The 20,463-nt window shown below is 43.8% G+C and overlaps 1 protein-coding gene across 3 annotated transcripts in view; it reads right to left on the bottom strand.

The window, feature by feature from the left end:
* Camk1d (calcium/calmodulin dependent protein kinase ID) overlaps positions 1–20,463 on the bottom strand; it is a 411,853-nt gene that overhangs the window by 247,042 nt on the left and 144,348 nt on the right. For all 3 annotated transcript variants that reach the window (XM_038335313.1, XM_038335314.1, XM_038335316.1), the window contains exon 2: positions 17,321–17,452. In XM_038335313.1, coding sequence (XP_038191241.1) covers positions 17,321–17,452 — 132 coding nt within the window. The remainder of the gene's footprint in view (positions 1–17,320; positions 17,453–20,463) is intronic.

Below are 20,463 nucleotides of genomic sequence, written 5' to 3' on the forward strand. Positions count from 1 at the left end.
AGAGGAAGTTGGGCTGTCAATGTAGAAATGATTTCAAGAACTTCGGTGGTGAAAGAGAACAAAAGAGAAAACAACAACAACAAGAACAAAAGCAACAGATGAGGTAGGAAACTAGGAGTTTCTGAAATCATCCACAATCTATGCGATAAAAAGCCTAATTCTAAAAGTTAGGATTTCAGAAGATAAATCACCAACATTCCATACTGCCAGTCAGAACAAGTGCTTGCTTCATCTGATCCACTTTCAGAATTCAGAACAGAGAGGCTGGGGACCTTTCACAGTTGATAAAGTACTTTATTTGAAAGCATTAGGACCTAATATTTGATCCCCAGAATTATATATATATATATATATATATATATATATATATATATATATGTATGTATATATATCTTTGTTGGTACACAAGACTACAAGAGATAGAAGATTCCCAAGATTCACTGACCAGCCATCCTTGATGATTTCCATGCCAATGAGACTCTGTCATCAATAAAGTACAACATATAAAATTTGTTAATTCAGTTCAAAATGGGTTTCTTTCCAAAAGGTTGTTTTATTTATTGAAACTTTGGAGCCATTAATAGCATATTTTCATAATAGAATTCTAGAGGGAAACACATAACCATAGAAGCTGAGGATACACCTCCCATACTGAGAGGGTAAGAACTGAGTTCAGATTCCTAGCGCCCTCAGAACAGAAGCTAGGTGTCCTGGAACATGCTAATAACCCAAGTACTGGGGAAGGTAGCCACAGACAAGTGGATTGCTGGGCTTGCTTACCAGCCAGTCTAGGTAAGACCAAGAGCTCCAGGATCAGCGAGAGACCCGGATTTAAAAAGTAAGGAGGATGAGCAGAAGAGAGGGTTAAGAGTGCTTCCTGTTCTCTTGGAGGACCCAGGTTCAGTTCCCGGCACCCATATAGTGACTCATAACTGCCTGTCACTCCAGTCCCAGGGAACCCAATATCCTCTTTTGACTTTCTCAGCTCCTGCACACACATGGTGCACATATACACGCAGATAAGATGAGCAAAGATACATAAAATAAATAAATACTTCTAAAGAAAAAATTAAGATGAATAATAGAGAAAGATACCCAAGCTTCTACACATGAGTACACACACACACACACACACACACACACACACACAGAGAGAGAGAGAGACAGAGACAGAGAGAGAGAGAGAGGCAAATCTCCAGCAGAATATTTCAACTATGGGGGATGTCTTTAACTACTTATTTACAAATCTCCCTTTGTGGTCTAAACATTAAAACTGTTTTTTAAAGTGTGTATTCCCTATCCTGCCTAAAAATCAACAATAAAACAGGAAATTCTAGGCCACTGCTGCTAGGAAGTTTATTTTTTTTTAATGTGTTACTAGTAATGGAATTCAGTTGGCCCAGTTGCGCGTGTATACTTACCACAAAGCTACACTCCCAGCCTGCTGTCAGGGTTAGAGTGGACTGAAGCTAGTCTTTCCTTCATTTGTTCAGTGTTATTTTCATCTCGGAAATGAGTACAAATTTGCTACTCTCAAAATACTTTGTTAGGTTACATGTGTGTGGTTTCAAAACACTCGACAGTTGTATGCATGCAGAGAACTGAAGTTAGGGAGGTGGTTATCTTTGTTTTGTCGTAGCAGTGGTATCTGGAAGGGCTCTGTGGCTTTATACCTGTAGAGCTAAGGCTGCCTCCAACTCCCCATCCTTCTGCCTTACCCTCCCTGGTGCTAGGATTTCAAGCAGGAAACATCCCAACAGGTCTAAAGGTCTTCTCTTTTTAACAGAGAAGAAGGTCTAGATGTTTACTTCCTCAATTTTCCCTCTTGGGAACTATTATAACTCACCAAAAATATACTAAGCACCTACTATCTGATAAGCACTTTGTCAGGTACAAGAAACATTTATGAACCTCAGGTTTATGGTCCCTCTTTTCAGAGAGCTTCAAATCTAACAGAGAAGAAAGATAAGCAAACCAACACCATCAGTGTACATGGTGGCAAGTGTCACACCAGAGGAAAATGCCAGAAGCTGCCAGAACTCAGGGAATGGGGCAGCTCAGTGACCCCAGGACTTTGTAGGAACACCTCCTGATCAGGCTTCTCTGTAGAGTAAACACATAAGCATTTTGTAGTTATGTCCAACCTGACTTTTTTTTTTTGTCCACACAAAGTTAAGGAGAGTTATGGATGTAGCCCGATACAAAATTATAGATTCGTTTAAAACATCAAGAGATTTTTTGCAGTTCTTGATGGTGAGCATGGAAGGTGAATCCTGTCATAAAGCCAAAAGAGTAGAAAGCCTGATAAAGGATCTTTTTATAACGAGGCTGATTCCTAGACTCTGGGGTGAGGACAGAGCATCCTTTATCCCTCATCCTTATTCCAAAGGATGCTGGTGTGACTGAACAGAAGGCCATCTGGCCCAGATCCCCACACAGGCACCAGATCAGGAGAGAATAGCAGCATTTCAGAAGAAATGATGTGAAGCCTGCTGGGAGGAGATCCATGGCATCATCCTCCCCATCCCTGTGCATCTTAGAGAGGTGAATGGAGGCGGGAGACAAGAAGGATTGAAGGGATTTGGGAAGACACCATGAGGAGGGTAACATGGTTTCAACCGTGGTGTGTTTGAGATGCTATAATAAAGTACCATATGCCGGGAGGATTATGAGACACAGAATTGCATTTTCTACCTTCCAGAAATTGGGAAGCCTGAGATCAAGGTGCCAGTAGACCCTGAGTGTAGTGCAGGCCTTTTTTCTGGTTCCCAGCCAGTGGATTCTGGTTATGTCCTCACACAGCAGAAGCATCTAGTTAGCTCTCTAAGGTCACTTTTTACTAGTTCCCTAACCATTCAGCAGGCTAGAGTCTTCAGGATCTCCTCACTTCCCATCATCCTGGGAATTAGAACATTAACATATGAAGGTAGACCCAAAACTCCTTCCTGGCATAATTAATAAATGATAAATCTAAATTATTCAGAATTTGAGCTATCAGACAAATTTTCAAAATCTATACATTTAAGATTTATTTACTTATTTGGAGCCTGGAGAGAAGACTCCATGGTTAAGAGCACTTGATGTTCTTACAGAGGACCCAGGTCCAGTTCCCAGCACACGCATGGTGGATCACAATCTATAACTCCAGTTCCTGGGGGATCTGATGCCCTCTTTTGATCTCTATGGACACCACACACTCATGTGGTGAACCTACATATACGAGAGTAAATCATTCATAAGCATAAAATAAACATCTTTTAAAAAGATTTACAGAATTTATTGTATGTGTGTTTTGCATGCATACACACACCCTGTGCACAGAGACCAGAAGAGGACATTCCATCCTCTGAAACTGGAATCATGGATGTTTGTGAGCCGCCATGCTGTACTGGGAACTGTACGCAGGTCCCCTGCAGAACAACAAGTTCTCTCAATGTGCGCCATATCTTTAGCCCCCAAACTTTATACTTTCTATTTGTCTTATTTGTTTATGTGTGTAGAGGTCAGAAAACAACCAGCACGTGGTTGATGTTGTTAACGAGGCCCTTTACCCACTGAGCGAGCTCATAACCACTTTTAGAGGATGTCACTTCAGGTACTTGGAGCCTCTTGAAAGGTGGCCTCAGTATAGCCACTACACCTCCTCAGGTGAAAAGTTCACTGGCTTCAAGAACTTAGTATTTCCTTTCCTAAGTAGGTTTTATAATCAAAAGTAATTATGAAAGAATTATAAAACTTATTTTTGCTGTACAATTGTTAAGATTCATAGAAAAAAATCTCCAACTGGATTTGAATCCCAAGTGAATAGCCCCCCAAAATGAATGATATCTACAATCTAAGTACTATGAGGCCAACCCTGCTAAGCCTCCAAGATCAGGCACTTCTGCAGTGGTCTGGTCATAAGTCTCTGCTCTACCATCTACATACCCATGAGGTCATGCTGAAAGATACCACAAGAGCTAGGAATGTCACTGCATGCCTTTAATCCCAGCATTCAGGGACTGTGGCCAAAGGATCTTGAGATCCAAGTCAGCCTAGAACACATACTGAGACCTGTGCCTCCTCCCCAACTCAGAAACAGCCAGAAGAAAAAGGGGAAGGAGGAATAAGGTAGGAATGTTGGGAAATGCCATCAGAGAATGCATTATACTGTATGTTAGCTTGAGATTTGGGCAGAGGGATTCTAGGTGACATGCTGATACTGTGTTGTTTTATGTCAATAACTCCGATTGAGGTGAGGAAATAAATAGTTTTGATGCTAGAAAGGCAATTCATTGCACACACTAACCGACACCCCTCCTCCCTATAGAGAGGACTTGGGAGTCAGTACATACCTGGGGAACTTACATTGCTGCTCCGATCATCTGCTCCTCCAGTTCAGCAGCAACACTGTGAAATATCTCGGCCTATTTCCTGAGCAGGGCTTCCCAACCTGTCTCTTTACAACAGTTTCCATTCTGACATTTCTATTCTGATTGACACTATAGGCCTCACAAGAGAAAACCACTCTCTCAAATACATTTTAAAGAGGCACAGTATCTTCTTGAAAGATATATTGAGTATCACTAATAATGGATGGAATAATTTAATGACTGCTCCCCAAACAAATTGCTTCCATGAGCTAATGTACTCAAGTTAACATAACGAAATTCTACCACCTCAATGATCATTTTAGAAAGTAAAGATTGTTGACTGTACTCTTTTAAGAAATTCAGTGACCAACTTTCTCATAAATATTGCTGGTGCATTAAACATAGCTTATCAACCACTGCCCATAATCTTCTATAGCATTTTAAGATATGAAGTACTCAAAAATAATGAAGGGAGGGGAGGGCAAGGAACAGTGAGAGTTCCACATGGGGTCTCAGAACTTATCTACCAAAGTTTCAGCCATTCTGCTGACATCTTGAAATATTCAATAAAAGCAGTCCCACCTACAAAATTACCTGTTCTGAATTCAAAGACGACAAGGCAAAACCACAGTGGGGCCTTTCATGGTATAGTGGAGCCCAGTGGTGTAGTATAGGCTTGGCATCCATGAGATCTAGGGTTCCACCTGCTACCAAACCAAGTGTTCTTAAACACGGTCTTTAGCACAACTGAACAGGAGGAGGATGCTGCAAACGGATCTGCCCCCCCCCCAAGTGTTTTTTTTGCTTTATCTTGTTTGATACAGGTCTCTCTGTGTATCCCCAGATAGCTTAGAATTCACTACATAGACCAGGCTGGGCTCAAACTTTAACAATCCTCCTGCCTCAGCCACCAGAGTATAGGTATGGGCCACCACCCTGGCCTGCCCTCCAAGTTTTAATATTCAATATGATATGTAAGGAGAACTCTGGGAGAGAGCAGCTTCCTCAGGGAAAGGGCAGCTGAGTCACTAAGACAACTTTGTGGTTCTGAGGACTAGACAGCCTGCTCAAGAGGCCATGGAATTTTCCTTCTTGACAATTTTTTAAGACATGAATATGTAAATTCTTCCAGGTATAAAAGGAAAACTACAGCATCAGCTGTTCTAGCGATAATCCCTGTTGGGTTTTGGAGCAAACGCATCATGTGGGGAGTAGACAGAGGGTGTGCATATGTGCTCACCTGTACACGTACATGTGAAAGCCCTACTAACTTCTGTCACTTCTGACTTCACTTGTTGAGAGAGTTTCTCACTAAGCCTAGAAATGTCTGCTTCTGTAAGACTGGCAGGCCAGTGAGCCCCAGGGATCCACCTCTCTCCACCCCCAACTCCCAGTGTTAGGGTTACAGGCGCATGCCACCAGGGTTACAGTCGCACACCGCCAGGGTTACAGGTGTACAGGTGTAGCTGCCAAGGTTACAAACACACACCACCAAGCCTGGTTATTTTTTATGTGGATGGTGAAGATCTAATTTAGGTCCTCATGGTTGGTCAGCCAACTTGATTATAAATATATATATATATATATATATATATATATATATATATATATAAAATCAAGTTTCCACAAACCCACACCAGATTCCCTGGCTGTGAAAACTTGCTAGTGGGGGTGTTGCCAGTTCATATCCGGTAGGACCTCCCTCAGAACAACACATGATACAGTGTCACCTGGGAAGGGGGGCCTGATGGTGGGGCAAAAACTTAACACGGCGCAGAAATCTAGGCACACGGCCTGACGGAAGCTGCTCGGGGATTAGAATCTTATACAAGAGTAGCATTTCCTGCATTTTCCAGATGATTCCACAACCTGACTTATTATTCCTCGTACATTTCAGTCTACTGACAAGGCAATGGAAAAGAGGGTGGTGGCCACCATGTGTACCTGAAACAGGAAGGGAGCCTTTCCCAGGTTGGATTATTGAGTTGGGCTCTGGGCTGACCTTGCATCTCCTTCACCATGACTACCAGAGGCCCTCAGGCAGCAGACAGCTGAGTAACTCTAGCTGCCCCAGTGACACTGCGCCACCTCCAAGGGGAGAGGTCACAGAGAATAGCACGTCTAATTGAAATTGGCAGGGGACCTTCAGAAACCAGATACAATGTCCCATGTTGGAACCCAGCCGAGCTACTGGGATAAATTTTTGAGGCCTTGTCAACATGCCAGGGGACTTTTAAAGATGAGAGAAAGTCATTTTGTTTTTTGAGACAGTGTCTCACTTTGTAGCCTTGGATGTCCTGGAACTCACTCTATAGACCAGGCTGGTTTCCAACTCACAGAGATCCGCTTGCATCTGCATCCCAAGTGCTGGGATCAAAGGCATGTGCCATAATACCTGGCTTCTCTCTCTCTCTCTCTCTCTCTCTCTCTCTCTCTCTCTCTCTCTCTCTCTCTCTCTCTCTGTTATTAGTTATTATATTTTTTGCATTCTTTTGAAAGATGCTCTACAAGAGAATTGCTGTGGTCCCATGGCTACCGTTCTAAATTAAAAGTCTAGAAATCACTTGAGCTCCATATCTGCCCAAATTTGTTCTGTGCCCTGGGGTAAGCTGTTCCATCTTTCTGGGCCTGTTTATCTGTCCTGAAGTCAGGAGAACCACACTTCAAGCTCATTTTCTAGTTCTAAGGCTCAGCAACCCACTTTGAAATCTGACGTTAACACAGGGAATGCTTTCCTGAGAGTCTTTCAGCAAGAAAAACAGTAAGGCTGACACATTCTTGACAAGTCTATGGCTCTATTACGCTGCACACCTCCCTACTTGAGAGGGACAGCCACCTTACGCCTGCAGCACTGTGTTTTTGTGGCGTCCGGGCATGCCTGTGCTCCAAAGGGAGCCTTTGGAGACAAGACTTGAGTGGTGCACCTTCTCCTAGTCCCACAGCCCAACCAGATGTCCCCCTACATAACAAAGGAAACACAGAGTCCATCCAATGTGCCGCGCAGACAGTGCTCTCAAGGCCTTGCACCTGTGAGTCTTTCATCCCTCCGGCAGGAGCTGAGACTAAGGCATAGGGGTGAACACCTGTCTGACATGTGCAAGACCTCGGATTTGAGCCCCTGTCTTCCTTAAGAGACAGCATGGTCGCAGAAGCCAACCAGAGACAGAAGGGACAGGAAGCTTGGGGTAGACTTTATGATTCCTACTACTATTTACGAAGCCTAGTTCCTCATTGGTAAAATGTGGCCACCAACATTGGTTTATAGTGAAGTGTTTATAGAAATCTTAGCTAGCTCTGAATCTTGACGAAGAGAGAACATTTGTATTGAGAATCACAAATGACGTGTCTACATTGTTCAGAGTTTCAGTGCACTACATCAGAACAAACATTTGTAGTCTGACTTGAAATTCATCCATCTTCTTTGATCTTATGAGTATTTATGTCTTAATATTCATTGGGAATCATATGCTGGTTTCCTCTAAGACTGTCTAAGTCTCTCAGGTGACCCTCTAGAAGACTTGGGGCCCTAAGAGACAGACAGCAGCTCTACAAGGGAGAACTCCACCCTCTTCCTGGCTGCCCTGGTCACAGGACTGCGCACTTGGCACCTCAGTTTCTACAAGAGGGACAGAAAAAGCAGTTTCCACTCACAGAAAAGCTTTTCCTAGAGCACCAGTTGAGAGAGCCTATATTTGCATGATAACTAACATCTGAAAAGATGAAATGTTTTTCATATACCTTATCTTCTTCAGGTACCTCAGACAGAAAAGTTTTTAATAGAATTAAGGATCTGTTTATGAGGCATAAAGAATGCTTTAGTATTCAATAGAAAAGTATAGGGGAATTTGATACACTTAAAATGCATGCATATGCCACACACATAAAGCATTTTTGCAAATGTATGCATACACATGTGCATACATGTGGAAAGCTAGCTCATTGTTCATTCAGCAAGAACAACAGCTCAGTATAGCACCCTGCAGCTGTTACTGCAATGCATTTGTCTAATATCCTTTATGTGCTTAGATTCCCAAGTGATACCTCTCACCTGTCTATATCGTACACTCAAAACCATTTTCCAAATGCCTATGAAAGAAAACTGCAAGTGCCTGAAAATGAATATGAAATAAGATTTTTCAACTTACATTCAAATACTATATTAGGAAAAGTTCTTTCAGTGTTCAGCTCCCCAAACCTGGCTTTGACCTCTGACCTTAATGTTCAACCCTGGGAGAAAGAGTTTTGCTTATATAGCACTAAAATTGACAACAAGGGTCCAAAGAGATACATCAGCAGTTAAGTGCCCTGTTCAATCCCCAGCACCCACTTGCTGGTTCACAACCATCTGTATCTCCAGGGCCAAAGGATCAGATGTCCTCTTGTGACCCTCACAGGCACCAAGTTCACACTTGGTACACAGACATACATGCAGGTAAAAAGCACCCATATAAATATATATATATATATATATATATATATATATATATATATATATATATTAATGATATAATGAAATGGTAAACAACTATTTTCAACCACCCTACAGTGATCCTGAATTCAGAGTTTACTAAAATAATTCATCTGCCCATATAAATCATGCCAAAAACAGGATGGAGCAGATACAACCTAGAGCCAAAGAGAAAAGCGGGAGTGAACCATTGGTGTGTGTTTATTTTGATTCCTCTGTTTACCATCCTTGTCTCTCTACGAACTCTTTGTACTTGACCTTTCATGGAATTGATTCTCCAGTGAAAGCTATTCTGATTTTCTAAAGGCACGGTATGCTATGAGATACACACACAGACACACACACACACTTTCTCAGAATCATTTCAATGGCATTTGTATAAATCGTTAGCTAAGTAAGTTTACAGAAAAAGGGAGAAAATGTTTGCCAAGAAAAGTTACAGGAGGGATTTAACCACAGCCTGGACCGCATAAGAGCTAACCCCCAAGTAAGCACATGCACCAGGAGGCGGGGAGCTAACACAGGAATGAGCATGCAAGCAGCTAGCACAGCTCCGCAGAGTGTGCAGGAGAGCGTTGCTCTTCCACTACTCTTAACACCTACGGAGTCATATATATAGCAGAAAAGGTGGCAGGAGCAGCCACGCTCTGCTCAAGTGACTTAAGTTCACTCTGTTGCTGTGGGAGAATGGGCTCCGACTCCAACCTGCCTCTTCTAGGGTACCGTGCATTGGTTGGAGGACTTGCCATCCGCATGCTCGGGGTATTATTATATCTTATGTGTCAACTTGACTAGGCTAAGAGATGCCTGGACAGCTGGTAAGGCAGTGTTTAGGTAGGTGTGTGTGTGTGTGTGTGTGTGTGTGTGTGTGTGTGTGTGTGTTTCAAAGATCATAGTCATCAAATTGGTGGGGCACCACACTATCCCTTGATAGATCTGTGTGTGTATGTGCACACATGTGTATGTGTGTGTGCGTGTGTGTGTTTCTAGAAGAACATACTCAACAAGGTCATAGGCACTGCTCTATTCCTTGACAGCTACAACAGAACTAATAGGCAGGCCTGTTTGGGACACTGGCATTCCGAGTCAGATCTAACTAACTTAAATAATTTAAATAAACTATGGCTCATCTGACACCCAGATCTTTGGGTATGGACTGAATTACCGTGAGTCTCCAGGATGCAGGCAATAAGTGAACTTCTCCATAATTGCATGAGCCAAACCCTCCTATTAAATGTCTCTGTATTTTTACACATAGTCCATGGGATGCTTCTCTTGAGTTCCCTGACTAATGTGGTCTGCAGAGCCAGAGTGAACTGGAAGACAGTGGGAAAGCCTCCTTACCCTAAACTATCCAGTTAGCAGCCATTCCTCCATGTCTCTAACCTCCCAAACTCACTGGGGGAGTCCCTACTCCTTGCTTCCACGGTCAGCATCATGCCTAAGCACAGGGCTGGATATGGAAAATTTTAGTCTCAGAAAGCAGACAGCTGAAGTCAGAGTCAGGGAGACACTGGAGCCATGAAATAAAGGGAAGGGCTCATCTAGACAAGGACGGTCCAGGGAAACAAGCTAAAGGACATATATAGCATACTGAAGCTGGACGGGAACAGAAACAACCACCTGCTCCTTTTGGATAGTATGCATGAAACACGGGCATGGGATTGAAAACCAGAGACCACAAAATGAAGGATTGCTTATGTAGGAGCTTAGATTCTTAAACTAAAGATGGAGAGGCTCAATGTCAGACAGGCATGTCAACACTTACTTATTTAAGGTTACAGGAGAAAGGGAACTCTCTAACTGGTCCACATGAGCCATACAGAGTGCAGTATTTAGGGAATAAAAATAACAGGCAGGAAGAGGCACCAGAGGAAAAAGATGAACACACCTCAGTCTCTTGTGATTATCCCTGCCTCCTAGTAAGAGACATGACATATTCTGTCTCCCTCCTGTTTTTAATCATGTGATTGTATACACAAGTGTGCGTGTATAGGTGTGAGTAAATGCAAGTGTCCAGGAAGGTCAGAGCTGGACTTACGAGCATTACCCGGATCCTCTGAGGGGGTAATAAGGCCTCTTAATGCTGAGTCATCTCTCCAGCCCCCATCAATGTGTTCTTAAAACCTACGTTAACTTCAACAGGCAGCCAGAGGTGAGAGCCAGTGTATCAGAGCAAACTGCAAAGCCCCTCACTGGCTGCATGCTTCCCCATACTAACAAGGTGATGATAACCCACATCCTACCCAAGGCCCCCTCCTAAAGAAAACCTCTACAGCATGCAAAGTAATCAGAACAGTATTCTCGGTCCCAGTGCCATGTTTCTTTCATCTAGATGGACGCATCCAGAAAGAATTCCATCTAAAACGCCACCTGTCTGTAACACGTCTACAGCTTCATTGCAGCAGTGACTGACTTCCTTAGGGACTGACTTCTTGTTGGCAAAAGGACTATTTCAATGTTTCAGTAACCTGAGCCTCAGTTTCCCCAAGTCTTGGCCTAGGGGCTGCTCTAGACACATCCCTTTAGCTTTTCCTGCCCCTGGCTTTTCTGTATGCACCTCCTCTCTTCGGCTCCCGGCTTACTGCAGACTGCTAATGCATTTGCCTTCCCACTCCTGCAAAACGCTGGAGGTGATGCTATCGAATCAGACTAGAGCCCTGGCTGCCCTCTAAGCAAATAATACCACAGAAATCTTAAAGGGTAATCCAACTAAGGTGAGTGGTGCTGACAATATTATATCCCATGCCGCATAAAATGTTCCGTTCATGGGGCCACAGCTAACCACTCTGTCTGTAACAGCTCACGATGAATCATATAGATCCAGCCCACTAAATCCTAAAGTCAGGCAGGCAGCTTTCTCTGCTGCATAGCAACAGCCTACCACGATGTTTATCAGCCTTCTGGGTTTTTTTTTTCTTCCTCTAAACTTGGTTTAATATCTACTTATCAAGTTGAAAATTCATTTTGGAACTATTTTCAGAGCAAGTACAAAGACATCCACTAGGATATATTAGCTACATTACTTTTATCCAATGAAATCTCTCACCCTACAATAAACTCAGCACGTAGGAGGACAAGCAGCCTCTTAAATGGGCCTATTTGGATGGAACACAGCATGGAAATATACAAATGGCCAGGGAATATGGGCAGCCTATCTTGATCCCTACCTCACGATTAGTTAAATTGTGCCAGGATTTATCTTATTTTATTTTTTGCTGAAACAAATTTACTTTTAAATTCTTTTCAAAGTGTCCTTTATATTTGAGATCATAAAGTAATTACATCACTTTCCCCTTCCTTTTTCTCCCTTCAAACCTTCCTTTCTACCCCTCTTTGCTCTTTTAAAAATTCATAACCTCCTTTCTATTAATTATTGTTTTACATGCATACACACACACACACTTCTAAATATATAAATACAACCTGTTCAATCTTTAAAATGTTACTTGTCTGTGTTTTCAGGAAAGCAACCAAGGGTTCTACCTTGTATGAAACCTGTGAATCACAAGCATCAATATGACAAAATAACCCAAGGGTATAGTGGTGGCAGGCATACCTTGGTGGAGACCAACAGCTCTGTAAACAGACTTAAAGCCCACTCGAACAAGAAGGAAATGATGTGTGATACCAGAAACCTAGGCAACCACCCAGCTAGAGAACCCATGGATCTGAGAGGAGAGCCTACCACCATCACTTTTCTAAACCAGCAGCATCCCTAACTCCAGTCTAAATATTTGTCCTTATACCCACAGATAAACGTAGTCCCCATGCCTCATCAAGGAAACTTCTCTCTGCCACAGACAGAGGCCATCATAGAAAACCATAAACAATCAAAATGCAGAATTGTGGAGCCCGGCCCCAACGGGTCACAAAACAACTCTGGCACCTAAAGGCTCGGGAAACATTGCAGAAGAGGGGGTGCAAAGGTTATAGGAACCAGAGGAACAGGGAGTTCACTGTGAGAGTGTATCTCCTAGAAACATCACAAGCTACACCCATAAAGTCGCACCAACATAATTGCCTAAACATGAGCTGAAGGAGGATAACAACAGACCTCCTAATAAGGGCAGGGAAAGCCCAAGAGGCTGCAGCCCTACACAGAGAACCACTGGTGACTTAGGAACGCTGACAGATGAGAGAACTAGTCTTCCCCGAGGAAGAGCACAATAACTGATTATCCAATATTTAGATGTTTCATTGCTTTATTTTATGGGTATAATTCTACCTGCATGCATGTACGCATACCACGTGCCTACCTAGTACCTGCAGAGACCAGAAGAGGGCGGAGGATCCTCTTGGAACTGTAGTTACAGAGGATGGTGAGCCACCATGTGAATGCTGGGAATTGAACAATGTCCGGGGTTTTCTGTCCCACCAGGTCCCAAAGCCGTTTAGCCCCAAAGAAATGCACAGAGGTCTACATTAGTTATAAACTGATTGGCCTATTAGCTCTGGCTTCTTATTAACTCTTATAACTTATAGTAGCCCATTATTCTTGTCTATGTTAGCCACGTGGCTTGGTGCCTTATTTGGTGAGGCAGTCACATCTTGCTCTTCTGTGGCTGGGTCACGACTGCAGAATAAGCTTTCCCTTTCCGAGAATTCTCCTGTTCTCCTTGCCCGCCTCTACTTCCTGCCTGGTTGTCCTGACTATACTTCCTGCCTGGCTACTGGCCAATCAGCGTTTTATTAAAATACAATTGACAGGGTACAAACCATTGTCCCACAGCATCTGCCTCTTCCCAATCTCAACATCTTAGAGTCAGCTCTGTATTAGCACCCTCAAACCCATCTCTCCCAACCAGCCCACAGCCCCTGTTTTAACACACTCCTTCTTCATTTCTCTACATGGCCTGCCTCATGCCCTCTGAAGTGTTCTCACTCCATGCTCCTGCTCCCTCTCATCAGCCCTTCCACATTCTGCCGCAGGACACTTCACGATAAATCCTCACCACTTTTCTCTCATGATAACCTGGTCACTCCTCATATCTACTGCCTGGAGCCCAAGATCCAAAGCCAAGTTTAGAGCATGTCCCACCATCCCACCTTTCTCCAAACTTAGGGCTCCCTTTGCCTCACCTCAAACCCTCTGCCCCATCAAAGGAACCAGTTCTCTAGAATCAGCCTGGTTCCCTATCTCCTAACTTCTTCCTACACCTCTCTCTCTCTCTCTCTCTCTCTCTCTCTCTCTCTCTCTCTCTCTCTCTCTCTCTCTCTCTCTCTCTGTAGTGCTGGGAATTAAACCCAGGGCCTTGCACAGCAACCCACCACAGGACTACATAATCAGCCCTTGTCTCCTAGCTTCTGTTTGAGTTGCTCCCTCTGACTGGAATTCCTATCTTGCTGGAAATGCCTTCATGTCCTGAAAAAATGCACTTATGTGGCTTCCCCTCCTCCAAGCAACTTTTCCTCAAGCCCATCCCTAGGTCCCCTGGGCATGTTGTCTTCAAATCAGCTGTAACTTTATCTTGTTGGTGAGTAGCAAAATCTAGATCTCAGGTGTCTGATGTAGGATTCCCCCTCTGCATGCTGTGAATACCATTGGTTAATAAAGAAACTGTCTTGGGCCTGTGCAGGGACTAAAGGTAGGTGGGGAAACTAAACTGAATGCTGGGAGAAAGAAGGGCAGAGTTAGAGAGAAGCCATGTAGCCCCCACCAGAGACAGATGCCAGACAGAACTTTACCTGGTAAGCCACAGCCACGTGGTGATACACAGATTACTATAAATGGGTTAAATTAAGATGTATGAGTTAGTCAATAAGAAGCTAGAGCTAATGGGCCAAGCAGTGATTTAATTAATACAGCTTCTGTGTGACTATTTAAGTTCCGGGCATCCAGGAAACAAACAAGCAGCCTCCTCCAACAAGTGTCAAGAACACCACGTTCAGCAGTGCTGCGTCTTGGTGTGTGCTGGCTAGTTTTACGTCAACTTGACACAAGCTAAGGTTATCCAAAAGAAAGAAATCTCAATTGCAAAAATGCCTCCACAATATCTGGCTATAGGGCATTTTCTTTTTCTTTTCTTTTTTTTTCATTTGGTTTTTCGAAACAAGGCTTCTCTGTAGCTTTGGAGCCTGTCCTGGAACTAGCTCTTGTAGACCAGTCTGACTCAGAACTCATAGAGATCTGCCTGCATCTTCCTCCCAAGTGCTGGGATTAAAGGCATGTGCTACCACTGCCCAATTAATAGGGCATTTTTTAAATTAGTAGTTGTTGTGGGTGGGCTCAACCCATTGTGGGTAGTGCCACCCCTGAGCTGGTGGTCCTGGGTTCTATAAAAAAAAAAAAGTAGGCTGAGCAAGCCATGGGAAGCAAGCCAGTAAGCAGCATCCCTCCATGGTCTCTGCATCAGCTCCTGCCTCCAGGTTCCTGCCCTGTCTGAGTTCCTATCCTAGCTTCCTTCAATGATGGACTACAGTTTGGAAGTGTAAGCTGAATGAACCCTTTCCTCATCAGCTTCCTTTTGTTCCAGTGTTTCATCATGGCAATGGAAACCCTAAGATATGGTGCATGCTGGGAACCTGATAAATACTTCTTCAACAAATGAATGTCACCATGGTAGCCTTCTAAAAGCTGCGCCAAACTATTTTCTTTACAGTTGTGTGCTTTTCTTTCTGCTGTTTATGAGGTGGTGTTCCTCTTAGCCTACTTGTAAATCATTTGCAAAAGATCAAAAGAATAATCTAGCATAGGAGATAAGCCACCTTTATCTCCTGAGAAATCATTCCTTTGTTCTTTACTCCCCAGTGAAGAGTCCATGCCTTTAGGTATCCCAACAACTGATAGTGAGAAGCTATCAAAACCAGCCATTTGAAATCCAAGATCCTCCCTGGCTTTAAATACCCTGTCTGACAACGGGACTACTAGTGAGGCATTGGGTGGGGATCTTGGTTAAACCAAAATATTCATGGCATGAACCAAAGCCTGTACCTGTAATCCACTGCCCTTATGGATGGAAAATAACTCCAACACTACATATAGACTTCCTAGGCTCTTTTATTTCTAAGCCCAGACAACCTCTGGGCCCAAAGTGGAACCTTTAGAAAGAGAATTCCATCTGAAATGCCAGCTCTCTGTAACACATCTATAATTTCATGTCCCCAGTGACGAACTTCTTCAAACGCTGATTTCAGATGGATAAATAGGACATTGCAATACATGTTTCATCAACATAGTGTTTTCCCATCTGATGCAAATATTTTGTTTTCCCGGACTCTCTTCTACAGAACCATTTCCTGCAGTCCTTCTCAGGACAGTTAAAACTCTCTATTTCCAACAGACAGCCCAGAGAACTTAGAAACCAACATAGAAATCCTCACGCTAAAAACCAACCGTGGAGACCCATTTGTTCTGGAACACTGCTATCAAGTCTGTGTTCTTCTCTGAGCTGCCCAAAAGTCAGGACAGGACAGACTGTCCCGACCACCTCAGCAGTGCTGGGCTAGACACAGTGGCAGAGCTCTGTCCCGTGGGTCTCTGCAGGCCCCAGAAGGAATGTAGTAGAAGATTATGCAGGAAGGACAGACGGTGGGTGGTGGTTTCTTTCGGTCCCTAGATAAGGTTTGTTCCCATTCCACTTGTTTATCTGTACTGGATTTCTTGCTATGTACTGATTCCAAACCCCAAAAATTTCAAGGCTATTCTGAACATCTTTTATTAATACCAACTCAAAAATTTCCAGATAGATGCCAAAGGTGCAGAAGCAGGTACCATATAAGGTCTGTTCCTTCAAACTTCAAGAGACATGTTGAAAAGATTTAATCCTAGCAGTACAGGGAGTGTGGTGAGGACCAACCTCAGAAGACCATCCATGGGGGAAGGGTCAGATGACATCAGAATGCTTGTGTATAGCACTGTACTGAAGGGGATGAGATTTTTATTTGCTTTTATTATACGTGGGAAAGGAAAAGATTCAATGAGGAAGTAAAACTCTTTGGAAACTTTGGGATGTCCATGCTGTGTGAGTGGCAGAGAAAGGGGATGGGGAACCACAAAGTGTAGAAATAGCACAGGAGGGATTGATAGTCCGAGCTATGTCGCATATAAACTATACACGTGAGGGGCTGGACAAGGGCTTTCCAGCTTCACCTCCATATAAAAAAATAAAGCAATGCCAATGGCAATAATTGTAATTCTCAACACGCCATGTTATGGAAATGATCTGAGGTCTACTTTATAAGAGAGGCTGGTCGGTTAGAACCAACCAGGGTCACTCAGCTGTGATGAAGGGCAGGGTTTCAGTTCAAAATCAAGTCAGCCTGCAACTGTGCCCTTTGGAAAGAACTCCATCCTTGACTACTACATTGTAAGACACTGGAGCTTATAGGAAAGCATTCAGAGCACTGTATGAGTACCTGTCAACTGCTGGGTCCCTCTGTGCAGGCTGGTAGCTGGTGGATTCTCTGACACTTGTGAAGCCAGCCTAGTGCCAGGCCTTACCCCTGCTCCAGAGGATGCTCAGACAAGATGGAGGAGAGCCTTCTCTCTAGTACTTACTTTCTAAGAACAGCAATCTCATTCTCGATGCTGCTCTCTTTGCCCTTCAGCGCCTTCTTTGGAATGCACTTCACTGCGAAGAGTTTCCCAGTTGCTTTTTCTTCAGCCAAAACCACTTCAGAAAAGGCCCCGCTGCGAACAGAAAGGGAGAAAAAGAAGGGTTATGGTGAGAGGTTTTGGCTGCAGAATGGCCCCTCTGAGCTCAGCACAGTAACAAGGCGCACGGCCACAAGCATGACTGTTATATGATGTCCAGCAGGGCTCCTTCCCAGATGCCCTTAGAAGAAGAAAGTCATGTAGACAACTGTACCTCAATGCAAAGAGACAGCGGATGTCAACACAGGAACAAAGGGGCAGTGAAAGCTGCCATGGGTTGGCCACTCTGAAGTGCCTCTTGTCACCCTGCTACGCAGCATGGTTAGGTTAGGGTCCCTTGGTAGGCAACAAGAACATTCCCTGAAGACGTTCCCCCACAGGGAAAAAGTGGTAGTCATAGCATGACCATGTAGACCAGAAAGTCATAGGGACTAAAATTCTCCATAGAAGCCCTCTCACCTACAGACTTTTCCAGATTGCCTCGCAAACACTGAATTAATTCTCACAGATAGATAAGGATGTAATTACAGTGTGAGCTGGCACTACAGGAGGGACTGGCACTTGGGTTAACTCATTGGTAGGGATAGACAATCTTTCATTCGGCCGCTTATTTCCTTATGCAAGCCAAAGAAACAAGGACCATACAGTGAAGATGATTATCCCATCTGAAAATACAAATCCAAGTCTTTGACAAGAGAGAAACACAGTGTAATCAGGATGTGTGGAGTCGAAGAGCCCATCTCTCCCCAGTGATTGCATGGCCAAGCTGCACTGTCCAAGCTTAGAAACAGACCCCACATCCTTTAGCCACCAGCAAAGATATTCCTAAGCATACACAGGAAAAAAAGGGACAGAATTCATATCTGCTTGGTACCGTGGACTATAAGTCTTTGGGATAATGTTCCTACTAGAACATGAACTCTCAAGCAAAAATGTCCATTTTCATGACCTGAATCTAATTATTTGGGGGCAGGAGATAATTATTCAATGAAACAGTCAAATGGGAAATTCCAGCAAGGACCTTCTGCCCAAATCTATAAAGAATTCATGAGTAGAATTATTTGCTCAGAAGGCTATAAACTGCAGATTCTTCAGTCACTTAAGATAATCATCATTAAATATAAATACATACAGTCTCACAACAGGTTTCACAGACTGATCTATGGAGGCAGACAGTCTCTGTAATATCTGCTCGTTATGAAGGAAACTGACCCAAGAAAACCAGTTCAGAACACGCTGAGAGCCCATGACATGTGCTTCTCGTCACTTCTGGTCCAAGGATAGAATTTACCCAATGAGGGTGAAGAAGACCTGAGTACTCAGACACCAGATCCCTCCTTCATCACGGAAGCACCACTTGAAAATAAGAAATCTCACCAGGGAAAAAGATCAGGCCTCTCACACCAGGGATAATTTCCACACCAGAGTCTGCTCATTTATTTTTGTCTTCTACTCAGTTCCCTGTAATGCACTTATACCATGAAACTGTCATACGCTGTTTGAACATGTTCAAAGTGAACTCTGGGAGTAAGGAGAACTTTCTGGTCCCAGACTCTAACATGTTTGTTTTCAAGTGTCCTCCAGACCCCCTTTTCTGGGGCAGCCTGGCCCTCCCCAAACTGTGACATGGAGGAAAGGTAACAACAAGATAGCCCGAGAGTAAAAGCGCTGTGTCTTTGAAACAGCTAGAAGGTGAACTCCTCCCAAGGAGGCTGCTATTGTTTACCCCATGGTGAGAAAACCGAAACTCATCTGCAGAAAGAAAGCTCAGCTCTGCCTAGAACTCTCAGTCTGGGAACTTAGTCATGACTGTTACAGCAGGGCTTTCCCCAGTCACTTCCGCTGCGGAACTGTAAGCACAGATAATGTCACCTTTCTGCACTGTGTGCTCTTTTAAAAAAAAAAAAAAAAAAAAAAAAAAAAAAAAAAAAAAACTCACCCAAGGAGACCCTGTAGGAATTAGAGCTAATTCTAACAGTTCTGCCCCTGGTCGGTTTCCACTTGGTGTTTATAAGCCCATGATTTAATGTTATCTTGTCTTTCCTCTCTGCAGTGGCGCTCTCGTCACCTCTGGTAGGGTTTGTCTGTCTGTGTTTTGAGCGCCCTGTTGGAAGATGGTTTGCTATCACCTCTCTGCTTCCACCCATCTGCGACTGACTGTTTATTCCTTTTCTTTCACCTGCTGTATAGATAAGAAACGCATTAAAAATCAAAAGCAGGGCTATCATAGATCATTCTTTAGACTTTATAAAACCGTTCTCAATGCTGCTAACCCAGTGGGTTTTATTGGTTCCCCCACCCCGGGCATCTTTCCAATCTGCCAAGTCCTTTCTCCAGAACAGAGAATCCCTTCAGAGCTGCAAGCACCTGCTAGGCGTGGGTCAATAGCTACCCTCAGGCCTCTTCCCTCTCTCTCTGGCCACTACCCTGCTCTGCACATACCCAGGCTCTTTTATTTCCATCAGGGAATCTCTACAGACAAGAAGAGACCATGGCCAATGCAGAGGAGACAGTCTGCTTAAAAGGGGACCCTCACCTGCAGATATGAGGCTCCCACAAGGGAAAACACTGTTTACCCCTGTGGGTCATTTTCTTTCTGGGAAATGGTGAGAAAGTGAGATTATAGCTCGAGTTGGGAGGTTAGGGTAAGGACTGAGAGAGGGGCGGCACTCCGGCAGCAGTGCGTTCTCTGCCTTTGTTCCTGTGGGTAGAACAATCTATCTAAGGTCCATGTGAGGGCAAAACCATGGGGCCCACGTACACAAAATGTTTCACAAACTACGTAGCTCAGGCTTGACAACATGAGACACACATGAGGTGTCTAGAGATGGACACGGGACAGGTTCAGGACACATGAGAAAGCCCCAGAAATAGTCACTGAGGTCAAATCATAAAGCCAGGGGCAGAGTCCCACCCTCTCCGAATAAAAGGCAACCTATATTTTATACCCCCAGGTACAGACTCAAAAGAAAAGAGGTCAGATCTCCAGCACCCATTTAAAAGCTGGACATAGTCACATACAGCTGTAACCCTAGTGCAGAGAGCAG

This window comes from Arvicola amphibius, chromosome 6 (assembly GCF_903992535.2).
Source record: "Arvicola amphibius chromosome 6, mArvAmp1.2, whole genome shotgun sequence".
NCBI classification, from domain to species: domain Eukaryota; kingdom Metazoa; phylum Chordata; class Mammalia; order Rodentia; family Cricetidae; genus Arvicola; species Arvicola amphibius.